The 12,960-nt window shown below is 47.0% G+C and overlaps 1 protein-coding gene across 3 annotated transcripts in view; it reads left to right on the top strand.

Annotated features, from left to right (window-relative positions):
- The window catches only part of DRC9 (dynein regulatory complex subunit 9), a 200,699-nt gene that overhangs the window by 172,088 nt on the left and 15,651 nt on the right, over positions 1-12,960 (top strand). For all 3 annotated transcript variants that reach the window (XM_078668068.1, XM_078668067.1, XM_078668069.1), the window contains exon 9: positions 11,994-12,095. In XM_078668068.1, coding sequence (XP_078524194.1) covers positions 11,994-12,095 — 102 coding nt within the window. The remainder of the gene's footprint in view (positions 1-11,993; positions 12,096-12,960) is intronic.

Here is a 12,960-nt window from a genome sequence, read left to right as displayed (position 1 = left end):
TTTTCAGTAATCTTGCACCATTGTTGAACCCACATACATGTGTTTTGTCCCAAACTGGTAGACATAAAATGCACAGGTGTTCCTTCAGGAGCATCACCAATAAAAAACGAATTTTTCACTTTACCTCCTAACAGCTTCTTTAAACCTTCAAACAGTTTCATTTTTGCAATAGTTCAATGCAATTTCTTTTCTCCAAAGCTGTCAATCTAAATTTCAGTCAGTTTTACTCCTACCACTGACCCTCCACAAAATCTTACTGCAATATTTCTCTTAATCAATAACTCTGTTAGTAACAACATAAATACATTCGCTACTCTGTCTGTTGTGCTAAATAAAGCATAGATTTATATTCACTGCGAGTAACACATTCCGCTTACCCTTCACAAAGTAAGACCTTCCGTTTACTCTTCAAACACTACAGGTAAATCCCTTCCGCTTACCTTTCAATCAAGCTCAGAAGAACCTGCTACTCCTTTGGACTTATCCTTCAGGATATATCTTAGTCCAAAGTTTCACCAGCGAACCCTTTTGCTGTCAATCAAGCTCAGAAGAACCTGCTACTCCTTTGGACTTATCCTTCAGGATATATCTTAGTCCAAAGTTTCACCAGCGAACCCTTTTGCTATCAATCAAGCTCAGAAGAACCTGCTACTCCTTTGGTGTGACCCTTTCTAGGTGATATCAGACCAAAGTTTCACCAGCGAACTCTTTGCTATTAATCACTCACACAGAAAATAGTCCCTAATTTAACACTGCCAGCCCTACCTAGCTTCTCAGTGCTATTCCAACAGACGAGTAACCTCAGTGCAGTGTGGCTTCCATTTACCACCCGCTATTCCTTCCCGGGATTCCACAGGTGTGCATACCTGCGTGTTCCAGACAACATAGAACAAGACACTAACTAAACATGAAGAGTTAAAACATGTAATCAATAACCAAAAAAGTATGTCCTATGAAATTACCAATATAATCAATAACACCATCAATTCAAAATGAGCAAAATATCACCAACAGTAAAAAATCCTTACTATTTTCAACACTTCAAAAAAAACATGCTAGCATATTAACACCATTTCACAACCCTATTGATACTCACACCTCTTCTTGCATCACCTGCCAGTACTGCTTTGCCAGTCTTCAGGTTCTGAGCATTGGAGTCAGGAATCAGGACTTGGACATTTATCTAACTTGGGCAATTATTTTATTTCCCTCTTAAGGTCAATGATCCATTAGTTGAGTAGTTGATGGTGAAATCAAAAATTACTAATCACCAAACTAATCAATAATGACCATCCTCTGCTTACCAAAAACTGATGGAGAGCGGTAATTTCTTCTGGTAGTTTCTCAATGCAAAACCCTCATGCTACCTCTAATTTACCGCTCAAAAGGTGTTGGGCCCTTCACACCATGTATTACCATCAGGAGAAATTTAAATAAAGATGAACAGTCAAAATGCAATTATTATTGTAAGCCAATAAAGAGAGTTGTTGATTATTTTAAAGGGTTTTATTTTCTAGTCAAAAAGTTAATTTTTCTCTGACCCTTTATTCATTAGTAAAATATCAATTAGGTTACAGAATTTTGGAAAACAGGAACAATATCAATAATACAGAACACATTACAGTCTGCATATAAGCATTACATGTAGTTATGAAAATGTGGCGCAAAATTTCAGTCACAATTCTTAAAGAGTTTCTAAGAAAAATAGTCTTGCAAAGCTAATCAATAATTAAATAGTTGGCAAAAAATCTCCCATTAAGAGAAATAAATGCATAAGACAAATAAATCTTTTAGACCTAATTAATTAGTCAAAACATATTAGCATCTAATCCTATCCTGATCCACTGCACTCTCTGTCTGTCTGTGTCTAAAGAGGAAAGCAGCCCGCCCTTCACAGGCCTCAAAGGAATGTGGCATAAAGTGCCAAGATATGACGTGGAAGCAAGAAACCTCCCCCTGACACTCCTCGGACGCAAGCCCGCCCTTCAGCAATCTCCCGGGACGTTTCTCGTACCTAACCCATAGAAGCCAGCTGAGCTGAGAAAAAAGAAGAAGTGGTGGCTCCCATCCAGAGAGGACAGTATTTATACCATAATTATTGGCAGAGTACACAAAGATGTAACATTTTTCAGGAGAACCTTACGTGATTGGTCAGTCATAAAGGCATGAGGTCACACTTCCCTGACTCATTCTAAAAACCTGACTTCACTAGTCCTAACAAAAGAAGCATACATGAATAAATACATTTATAAACATTTGCAACATTTACTAGGAAAAATGTTTCAATCTAATTCATCCTTCTTCCTTCTCAGCGCAGTAGATGGATACTTTTAACTAACTGGTACATTGGCAGAATGACAAGAATGTGCAGTTCACGCTGTTCTTGTCATGAGGAAAGCTGCCACAGTCTGCGTATGCTCCCTTCTCATTAAATTGAAAGTCAAAGCCTTCATGGATTCACAGGCAGCCATGTTTTGTGTAGGCCCCAAAAATAAAACAAACACAAAGATAATATTAATTTCATGTAAATCAGTCCATTATGTGTCCCAAGTGCATTATTAATTCATACACATTATAAAAAGAGGTGTTATTAACTGAAAATGTTTATCAAAATATGCAACAAGTCAAAGTCTATTAAGACAGGAATAATACATTTAGTTTACATGGATGTGCTGGGAAGAGAGAAACACATTCTATTAAAAATCTTCAAAGGTAAAAAGGCCACTTTTTCTCTACATTGCAAAAAAACACATGTTAATTTAATTCAGCAAAAGCATTTTCAGTCTGAAGTGAATAGGCCTCACTTTTCATGTTTTTCATGTGCCATGTTTTTAACCTGCACCAAAATGTGCGTGGCAATTTAAATGCAGCCTGTCTGAAGCACAAAAAATAAAACAATGCATGACTGCAGATGAAATCTGCTCCATCACTCTCACGTTCAAAGCATTGGAGGAGTGCTGAGAAGTGCCGGTACTCTCCCATTCAAAGCATTGGAGGAGTGCTAAGAAGTGCCGGTACTCTCCCATTCAAAGCATTGAAAGAGTGCTGGTCCTCTCACGTTCAAAGCATTGGAGGAGTGCTGAGAAGTGCCGGTACACTCCCATTCAAAGCATTGGAGGAGTGCTAAGAAGTGCCGGTACTCTCCCATTCAAAGCATTGGAGGAGTGCTAAGAAGTGCCGGTACTCTCCCATTCAAAGCATTGGAAGAGTGCTGGTCCTCTCACGTTCAAAGCATTGGAGGAGTGCTGAGAAGTGCCGGTACTCTCCCTGATGTTCTCCTACTCTCTGAGACCTGGCTCACGGACGATTCCCTTCCGGACATATTGGCAGCGCTACCTCCTGACTACTACCTGCTTAACACCAACCGCCAAGGGGGCCGCCCTGGAGGGGGGGTCGCAGCGGTACTTCGTAAGGACATCCAGGTTATCGCTTCCTCCTCTATGACTCTCCCTGATGTGGACAATCTAGTTTTCAGCCTTGGGACCAAGGTAGGCGCAGTCACCTTTATGGTACTCTACCGCCCCCCCCAGCCCATGCCCTCTTTCCCCGCATCTTTTATCGAACAGCTTGCCAGCCTAGCCATTTCTTCCCCACGTATAGCTATTGTCGGGGATTTTAATTACTGGTTTCAGCATAAGGACGCCGGTCCTCATGCCTCCGATCTGTTCGAAGGTCTTTCGAGCCTGAACTTCAGCCAACTGGTGACTTCTCCCACTCACAGTGGTGGTCACATACTGGACCATATCTGGGTCCATGGGGTGAAGCTCTCCCACCCGCTCACCATGCCTTGTGTGTGGTCTGACCACTTCCTTATCGACACCACCATCTCGGTGGCTGGTCAGATTAGGACTTCACCGCGGGAGGGTGGCATGGCTCGTAAGTGGAAGGCTGTTGATCCCTCCAAATTGCTATCCCACCTGTCTCACACACGCCCCCCTACCCTCAATAATCCTGACATTGACGAGCTAGATGGCCAAGTTTGCAACTGGCTCGTGTCAGCTAGCGACATCTTCGCCCCCCTAACCAAGTTCCCTCGATCCCGTCACAGTAATTCACATAAATGGTTCACTCCCTATCTCAAAGCCCTGCAGCTGGAACTCCGCCAATCTGAACGCAGATGGAGAAGAGATTACTGCTTATTAAGCAGAGATACTTATGTGGCAGCCCGCAATAAGTATAAATCTGCCATCTCTGCAGCTAAAAAAGCCTACGTCTCAGAGAGAATCTTACTAGCCCCCTGCAAGTCGAAGGAGATCTTCAGAGTTCTGGACGAATTTACATCCGACTCCAGAACGCTTCTGTCCCAGGCCCCTACTCAGGAATCCTGTAATGCACTCAGCACCTTCTTCCTACAGAAAATTGTTTTGATTAAGGACGCCATCCCGGTCACCTCACTGGGCGCTGACTCTGCTACTCCCCCTCATAATGCTCTTTCTATTACTCAGCTCCCCCCCTTAGATCCCACATCCCTAGCCAGCCTGGCCGTTCGCATTAAGTCTGGTTCTCCTGACGACCACTGTCCACCTTCTATACTACGGGACATCTGCCATTCCCTACCCGACTGCATCCTTCCTTTGCTTAACTCTTCTCTCCTCTCCGGGACGGTACCCAGCTCCTTCAAGGAGGCCGTTCTAGTGCCTCTGTTGAAGAAGCCTGGAGCAGATCCGGCCGTCCCGGCGAACTATCGTCCTATCTCTCTTCTACCTTTTCTTTCTAAAATCTTAGAAGCCCATGTCACTGCCTCTGTCTCGAGGTTTATCGAGTGTTCCAACTTCCTCGAAGCCAACCAGGCCGGTTTCCGTCCCGGTCATTCCACGGAGACTGTGATCCTGGCCGTTTTGGACACCTTGAGAGACGGTGCCGACAAGGGTACCTCCCAGGCCTTGGTATTATTAGACCTGTCGGCCGCCTTCGACACGGTGGACCATAACATCCTTCTCCACCGTGTCGAACAGGCCGGCATCCAGGGCCTGGCGCTGGCATGGGTTAAATCCTTTCTTACTGGGAGATCCCAGACACTCAGCCTAGGTACATTCAGGGCCCCCAGGGAACATCTGCCTTGCGGGGTCCCCCAGGGCTCCTCTTTATCTCCCCTTCTCTTTAATCTTTACCTTCGCCCTCTTCTTTTCTCTCTGAGGCAGTGGGACGTCACCGTTTTTAATTACGCGGACGACCTACAACTCATTTTCTCTCTAAACTCTCCCTCTGCTATTCCCACCTTCCAGGCAGTTATGTCCCACATCTTTCAGTGGATGTGCCAGAACCAGCTTAAACTGAACCCAGGAAAGACGGAGCTCCTCCTGCCGGGCAAGAGCGCCGTCCACTGGGGCCCACATTTCTGGCCGGCAGAGCTTGGCTCCCCTCCCACCCCGGTGGCCTCGGTGAAAAGTCTCGGGGTCACTATTGACGCTGGGCTCTCTCTCGGGCCGCAGGTGGGGACGGTGGTCTCCTCCTGCATGTTCCAGCTACGCAGGATTAGGAAGGTGGCCTACCTCCTCACCCCCGATGCCCTGCTGCAAGTCATCATGGCCCTCATTCTGTCCCGCCTGGATTTTTCGAATTCCATCTACCATGGTTTGCCCAAATGTTCCATCTACAGGTTGCAAATCATTCAAAACCAGGCGGCGAGACTGGCCCTCGGGATACCGAAGTGGCAATCTGCCAAACCCCTCCTCATCAAACTGCACTGGCTCCCTGTCAGTCTCAGGGCTGCCTTCAAGCTTGGTTGCCTTATCTTTAAGTCTCTCTCTGGCTCTTGCCCCGCTTTCCTGAAATCCCTCATTCGACCCTACTGTCCTTCACACAATCTCAGATCACTTCATTTACATCTCTTGGTGGTCCCCTCCTTCAAACTCTGTAGATCTGGTGGTCGAAGATTCGCCTTCCTCGGCCCCAAATTCTGGAATTCTCTCCCCCTCCCAGTTAGGATCTCTGGCACTCTCATCCAATTCCGCAAATCACTAAAAACTTGGCTCTTTCCACAAACTAGCTAAACTCCCTCTGCTTCTTCTTAGCACCTTATCAGCGCCATGATACCCACGGTGACAGTGCGCTTTACAAGCACCCCCTTAACATAACATAACATAACATTCAAAGCATTGGAGGAGTGCTAAGAAGTGCCGGTACTCTCCCATTCAAAGCATTGAAAGAGTGCTGGTCCTCTCACGTTCAAAGCATTGGAGGAGTGCTGAGAAGTGCCGGTACACTCCCATTCAAAGCATTGGAGGAGTGCTAAGAAGTGCCGGTACTCTCCCATTCAAAGCATTGTAGGAGTGCTGAGAAGTGCCGGTACACTCCCATTCAAAGCATTGGAGGAGTGCTGAGAAGTGCCGGGTACTCTCCCATTCAAAGCATTGGAGGAGTGCTAAGAAGTGCCGGTACTCTCCCATTCAAAGCATTGGAAGAGTGCTGGTCCTCTCACGTTCAAAGCATTGGAGGAGTGCTGAGAAGTGCCGGTACTCTCCCATTCAAAGCATTGGAGGAGTGCTAAGAAGTGCCGGTACTCTCCCATTCAAAGCATTGGAAGAGTGCTGGTCCTCTCACGTTCAAAGCATTGGAGGAGTGCTGAGAAGTGCCGGTACTCTCCCATTCAAAGCATTGGAGGAGTGCTAAGAAGTACCGGTACTCTCCCATTCAAAGCATCGGAGGAGTGCTGGTACTCTCCCATTCAAAGCATTGGAAGAGTGCTGGTCCTCTCACGTTCAAAGCATTGGAGGAGTGCTGAGAAGTGCCGGTACTCTCCCATTCAAAGCATTGGAGGAGTGCTAAGAAGTGCCGGTACACTCCCATTCAAAGCATTGGAGGAGTGCTGGTCCTCTCACGTTCAAAGCATTGGAGGAGTGCTGAGAAGTGCCGGTACTCTCCCATTCAAAGCATTGGAGGAGTGCTGAGAAGTGCCGGTACTCTCCCATTCAAAGCATTGGAGGAGTGCTGAGAAGTGCCGGTACACTCCCATTCAAAGCATTGGAGGAGTGCTAAGAAGTGCCGGTACTCTCCCATTCAAAGCATTGGAGGAGTGCTAAGAAGTGCCGGTACTCTCCCATTCAAAGCATTGGAAGAGTGCTGGTCCTCTCACGTTCAAAGCATTGGAGGAGTGCTAAGAAGTGCCGGTACTCTCCCATTCAAAGCATTGGAGGAGTGCTAAGAAGTGCCAGTACTCTCCCATTCAAAGCATTGGAGGAGTGCTAAGAAGTGCCGGTACTCTCCCATTCAAAGCATTGGAGGAGTGCTAAGAAGTGCCGGTACTCTCCCATTCAAAGCATTGGAGGAGTGCTGGTCCTCTCACGTTCAAAGCATTGGAGGAGTGCTGAGAAGTGCCGGTACTCTCCCATTCAAAGCATTGGAAGAGTGCTGGTCCTCTCACGTTCAAAGCATTGGAGGAGTGCTGAGAAGTGCCGGTACACTCCCATTCAAAGCATTGGAGGAGTGCTAAGAAGTGCCGGTACTCTCCCATTCAAAGCATTGGAGGAGTGCTGGTCCTCTCACGTTCAAAGCATTGGAGGAGTACTGAGAAGTGCCGGTACACTCCCATTCAAAGCATTGGAGGAGTGCTAAGAAGTGCCGGTACTCTCCCATTCAAAGCATTGGAGGAGTGCTAAGAAGTGCCGGTACTCTCCCATTCAAAGCATTGGAAGAGTGCTGGTCCTCTCACGTTCAAAGCATTGGAGGAGTGCTGAGAAGTGCCGGTACTCTCCCATTCAAAGCATTGGAGGAGTGCTAAGAAGTGCCGGTACTCTCCCATTCAAAGCATTGGAAGAGTGCTGGTCCTCTCACGTTCAAAGCATTGGAGGAGTGCTGAGAAGTGCCGGTACTCTCCCATTCAAAGCATTGGAAGAGTGCTGGTCCTCTCACGTTCAAAGCATTGGAGGAGTGCTGAGAAGTGCCGGTACTCTCCCATTCAAAGCATTGGAGGAGTGCTAAGAAGTACCGGTACTCTTCCATTCAAAGCATCGGAGGAGTGCTGAGAAGTGCTGGTACTCTCCCATTCAAAGCATTGGAAGAGTGCTGGTCCTCTCATGTTCAAAGCATTGGAGGAGTGCTAAGAAGTGCCGGTACTCTCCCATTCAAAGCATTGGAAGAGTGCTGGTCCTCTCACGTTCAAAGCATTGGAGGAGTGCTGAGAAGTGCCGGTACTCTCCCATTCAAAGCATTGGAGGAGTGCTAAGAAGTGCCGGTACTCTCCCATTCAAAGCATTGGAAGTGTGCTGGTCCTCTCACGTTCAAAGCATTGGAGGAGTGCTGAGAAGTGCCGGTACACTCCCATTCAAAGCATTGGAGGAGTGCTAAGAAGTGCCGATACTCTCCCATTCAAAGCATTGGAGGAGTGCTGAGAAGTGCCGGTACTCTCCCATTCAAAGCATTGGAGGAGTGCTAAGAAGTGCCGGTACACTCCCATTCAAAGCATTGGAAGAGTGCTGGTCCTCTCACGTTCAAAGCATTGGAGGAGTGCTGAGAAGTGCCGGTACACTCCCATTCAAAGCATTGGAGGAGTGCTAAGAAGTGCCGATACTCTCCCATTCAAAGCATTGGAGGAGTGCTGAGAAGTGCCGGTACTCTCCCATTCAAAGCATTGGAGGAGTGCTAAGAAGTGCCGGTACACTCCCATTCAAAGCATTGGAAGAGTGCTGGTCCTCTCACGTTCAAAGCATTGGAGGAGTGCTGAGAAGTGCCGGTACACTCCCATTCAAAGCATTGGAGGAGTGCTAAGAAGTGCCGATACTCTCCCATTCAAAGCATTGGAGGAGTGCTGAGAAGTGCCGGTACTCTCCCATTCAAAGCATTGGAGGAGTGCTAAGAAGTGCCGGTACACTCCCATTCAAAGCATTGGAAGAGTGCTGGTCCTCTCACGTTCAAAGCATTGGAGGAGTGCTGAGAAGTGCCGGTACACTCCCATTCAAAGCATTGGAGGAGTGCTAAGAAGTGCCGGTACACTCCCATTCAAAGCATTGGAGGAGTGCTGAGAAGTGCCGGTACACTCCCATTCAAAGCATTGGAGGAGTGCTAAGAAGTGCCGGTACACTCCCATTCAAAGCATTGGAGGAGTGCTGAGAAGTGCCGGTACACTCCCATTCAAAGCATTGGAGGAGTGCTAAGAAGTGCCGGTACACTCCCATTCAAAGCATTGGAGGAGTGCTAAGAAGTGCCGGTACTCTCCCATTCAAAGCATTGGAGGAGTGCTGAGAAGTGCTGGTACTCTCCCTTTCAAATTAAAGAAGTGCAGGTACTGGGTACCTGATGGTAACTTGCTATTTAAAGCTCTGGTCTTCGGAGTAAAACAAGATCCTCTTTGGGCGTGGCAGCGCATTGTTTCTTGGAGAGGGGGGGGGGGGGGGTTTGAGCTTTATCATTGTACCTGTGCACTTCTGATGGGGCTGGGGTTGCCACCTGACCAGTTTTCCCTCAGCACCACCGGTATTTTAATGTCTCAGCCAGTACAAAAATAAGAAAAATCTCTTAAGAAGCCAGGATTGTTAGCCCTTATCCGTACATTCTTCAAGAGAAAACAGAAATAGAAAGCACTTTTAAATGTGTTCTAGAGCTGCGTTATGACCCCTGACTATTAATTAATGTAAAAAAAGGGCAGAAAAGTCATGTTACGAATGAATACATGCGGTTTTCTTTAAACTCCTATTTTGTATCATGTCCGGGCCTTTGCAGACTCTTAAAACAACAACGAATGGACGGTATTTTTATCTCGGAAAATTGGCAACCCTGGATGGGGCCCCGACTCGCACCCTCAAACAGCGGGGAAGAAACACCCCAAGCATGGGCATTCTCAGCCTCTCCCCCATACCTCATTGGTACTAACACCGGCCCTCGGAATCCGGCTCTTCCAGAGAGCTCAGGCAGCTCCACAGGAACTCTGGATATCAGGGCTTAATTTGTAAAAAATAAATAGGTGCCAGGGCTCTCGTCAGGAGGCCGCTGGAGCTTGCGCCACCCACTGCCTGTGTCAGCCCTGCCAATGACAGTCCCAACACAACTGCTAACCATCACACTTCTACAAGTGTGACAATTCAGCCTATTGCAGGCCCCCAAAGCCATAAGAATTGCCTGGCTGACAGGGAATAATTATTTCCAATGTATATTGAATTGATAATCAACTGATGTTGTGGTCATCTCTAAATTAGCCAGACAGCGCCACCTTCAGACAGAGTGTCACAATTGCCGGTGTTGACAATTAAGTGCTGGTGCTGAGCACCGGAAACCACCGGCTCAAATTAAGCACTGGCAGTGTCTTTGTCAGTACACATGGCAGACCTTTGAATCAATCCAATTCCCCCTATGCCACTATCCTGCCGCTGCGGCGTTTCATATTGGTGTTTGGGATCCCAGCCGACCTCTCAGATACGCCCTCCAGTTGTTGGGGCCACGCGCCAGATCTATGCGGACTAGTTCCGCAGCTCTGACGAAGAAGGGATTGCAGAGGAGAGCGGCCAACTTGGAGACACCCTCTCCCCCATGCATGGTTCTTACCAGGGTACAAGTCCTAAAAAAAGAAGTGGGGGAACGCTGACGTCACGACAGGAAGTGACGTCACGAAACGTGGCTTGCACCATCAGACTCATTGCCTCCCCTCGCTCACCCCTTGGATGCGATTGCATCAGAGAAGCCAGCACGTGAGCAGCGTTCTGAATGGGCTCCGATCTCGCCCCAGAGAGGCCAAAGAGTGGATGTGTGGCTCCATTTGCTCCAGTTATCGAGCTCCTAGTAAAATACGTGGTGGGACGCCGTCCACCCGCGTGGTACCTCGACTCGAGCCCTGGTTCTTACTCCCTCCAACAGAGTCAAAGCACACTGAGGACTCCGCTGCCACCGTCATGCATCCAGGGACTGTGGTGGCCTCCAGCAAAGTGCCTTTGTATAACACCATGTACCTAGGGGAACATTTCCCTTTTTCTGTTAAAAGTAACAGTAATGTACCTACCTTATATTTATGACAATTTTGGGTTTTCTGGCGTTTTATTGCTTTAATGTTATTTTTTTCATTTTGTATAAAGATAAAATAGAAAGAAAACGTTGCTTTTAAAAGTGTGTTCTTTAATGGTTTAAGAGACTTATTACTCACTGTTGAAAATTTGTTCGTGCACAAATATTCTATACGTCTATGACCTGAAGGGCAGTAAGTTATAGTGCCTGGTGGTTGGCTGGTGCCACTTCTCCAGGGGTGGCACAGTGTTGAATCAGTAAAAGGCTCCAGCTGAGCCTTTGGAGAGGCCTGTGACCCTGCTGCCAAAGGCCCACCCATGGAATCATTGTGAAATAACCAACATTGAAAGGTTGAAAAACAAGAGTGTAAAACTGCAATATCATTGAAGATTACAAAGGATAAAGACAGTGAAAGCTAGATGGAGAACCGGAGAGAAATGAAATGAAATGAATTTGTACTTGTAAGGCGCACTCGTACCCCAACCGGGGTTTCCTGGCGCTGTACGCATACCGCTGTGGAACCCTTCCTGGCTTTTCCCTGTGAAAATGTCCACTCCTGGGCACCCCCAACGTGAAGCCAGGCATCCCAGCGCTGTTGGGGCCGTTGTGGAGATTAAGCAAGCTATTGCCCAGAGTTGCAGAGTGAGACCCATGGTTAGAGTAGGCACCGAGGCGAGAATTATCAGGTCCGGGGAAATTGAGCCCAAGACCCGCCACGGTGGCAATTGAACCCTGGTCCCGGGCCAGACCTCTGCATCAGGGTCTGCCGCTCTAACCATTGAGCCACACTTCTCCACTATGCAGTAGATTTCTAAATCAAGGCGCTACAAATTCAGACTACATACCAAGAGCTAGGGTGCAAGGATGATACAATATAGTTGAAGTTAATGGCAAAAATCCTTTGTTTTTCACAAGGAAAATAGGAGGACAAAAAGTGGAGCGCAATCTGTGATGCATGGAAATTTGTCCAGCAAAACTCTGCTCTTTGACACCTTGTGTTCTTGGCCTGAAACATCAGTGTGTTTACTTCTTTTACCCACCATTTTGTTTGCCCTTCTTTTTAGTACAGGGAATTTGAAGAAGTGGTGATTGAAGACCGTCTGGAAAAGGCGAGGCTACGGAGGGAGCACGATCAAGAGAAACTGGAACTGAAGAGCGTTCGGAAGGTAAATGTTTATGTCAACATCAGATCCCCACCCTGCCCTGATCCAGCATTGAATCCCTAAGGATTCACATTCTTTCCATATTCCTCGTTGGCGTGGGATTCTTGGTCAAATGTTTCATGCTCTTCAGTATTAAATGAGTAACTTTTGACGCAGAGGTACCTATAGCCTATCAGCCTCGTTGTAGAGCGTCTCACTTTTATACGTATTTAGGATAAAACACCTACAACTTCCATCCATCGCTTCTGTCACAGGTAAGATGTGTCTACCTTATTTTCCCAGGGAGTTTCCGCACACAGGTTTTCCGGAGTTCTCACAAGAGCTGGCACAGGGGAAGGTTTTGTTACATCTGCATTTAAGAATTTTCCGATATTTTAAGCATGGCAGTGCCCTGTGCCGAGACCAAAAGGTCATCCTTAATGACTTGTAACAAGTGTGGCATTCAAAAGATCTTTGCAGGTAACCCACACTAGCAATGCATCTTTTATTGCGTCCCAATGGTGTCCACCAGGATGGCAAGCAATCTCAAACCCGCTCATTCTCAAGTTAATGGAGAACAGGTTTTCTATTTTTTGTCCTACACCCAGATCATCCCAGTATGACATTTTTACCAGTCGTTGTAATCTAAAATATGATTTAAAAAAAATATATAAATTGAAATAATACTTGAATACTGCGAACTCCCTTTCACATCTGTTGTAGTCCTAGGTGTGAATGCTGTATTCAAGACTTTCCCCCATGCCACTCTAAGAGATGCGCAGCGCTGCGTCACACCATGTGTGTGCACATCATTGATAACATTGTAAGCACATGTACTGGAATGGCAACTGAAAGGTCTTTGCTGATTGGCCCGTTAAGCATCTGTGGT

The sequence above is a fragment of the Lissotriton helveticus genome, chromosome 11, assembly GCF_964261635.1.
Source record: "Lissotriton helveticus chromosome 11, aLisHel1.1, whole genome shotgun sequence".
Taxonomy (NCBI): Eukaryota; Metazoa; Chordata; class Amphibia; order Caudata; family Salamandridae; genus Lissotriton; species Lissotriton helveticus.
This window is presented reverse-complemented; position numbering and strand designations above follow the sequence as displayed.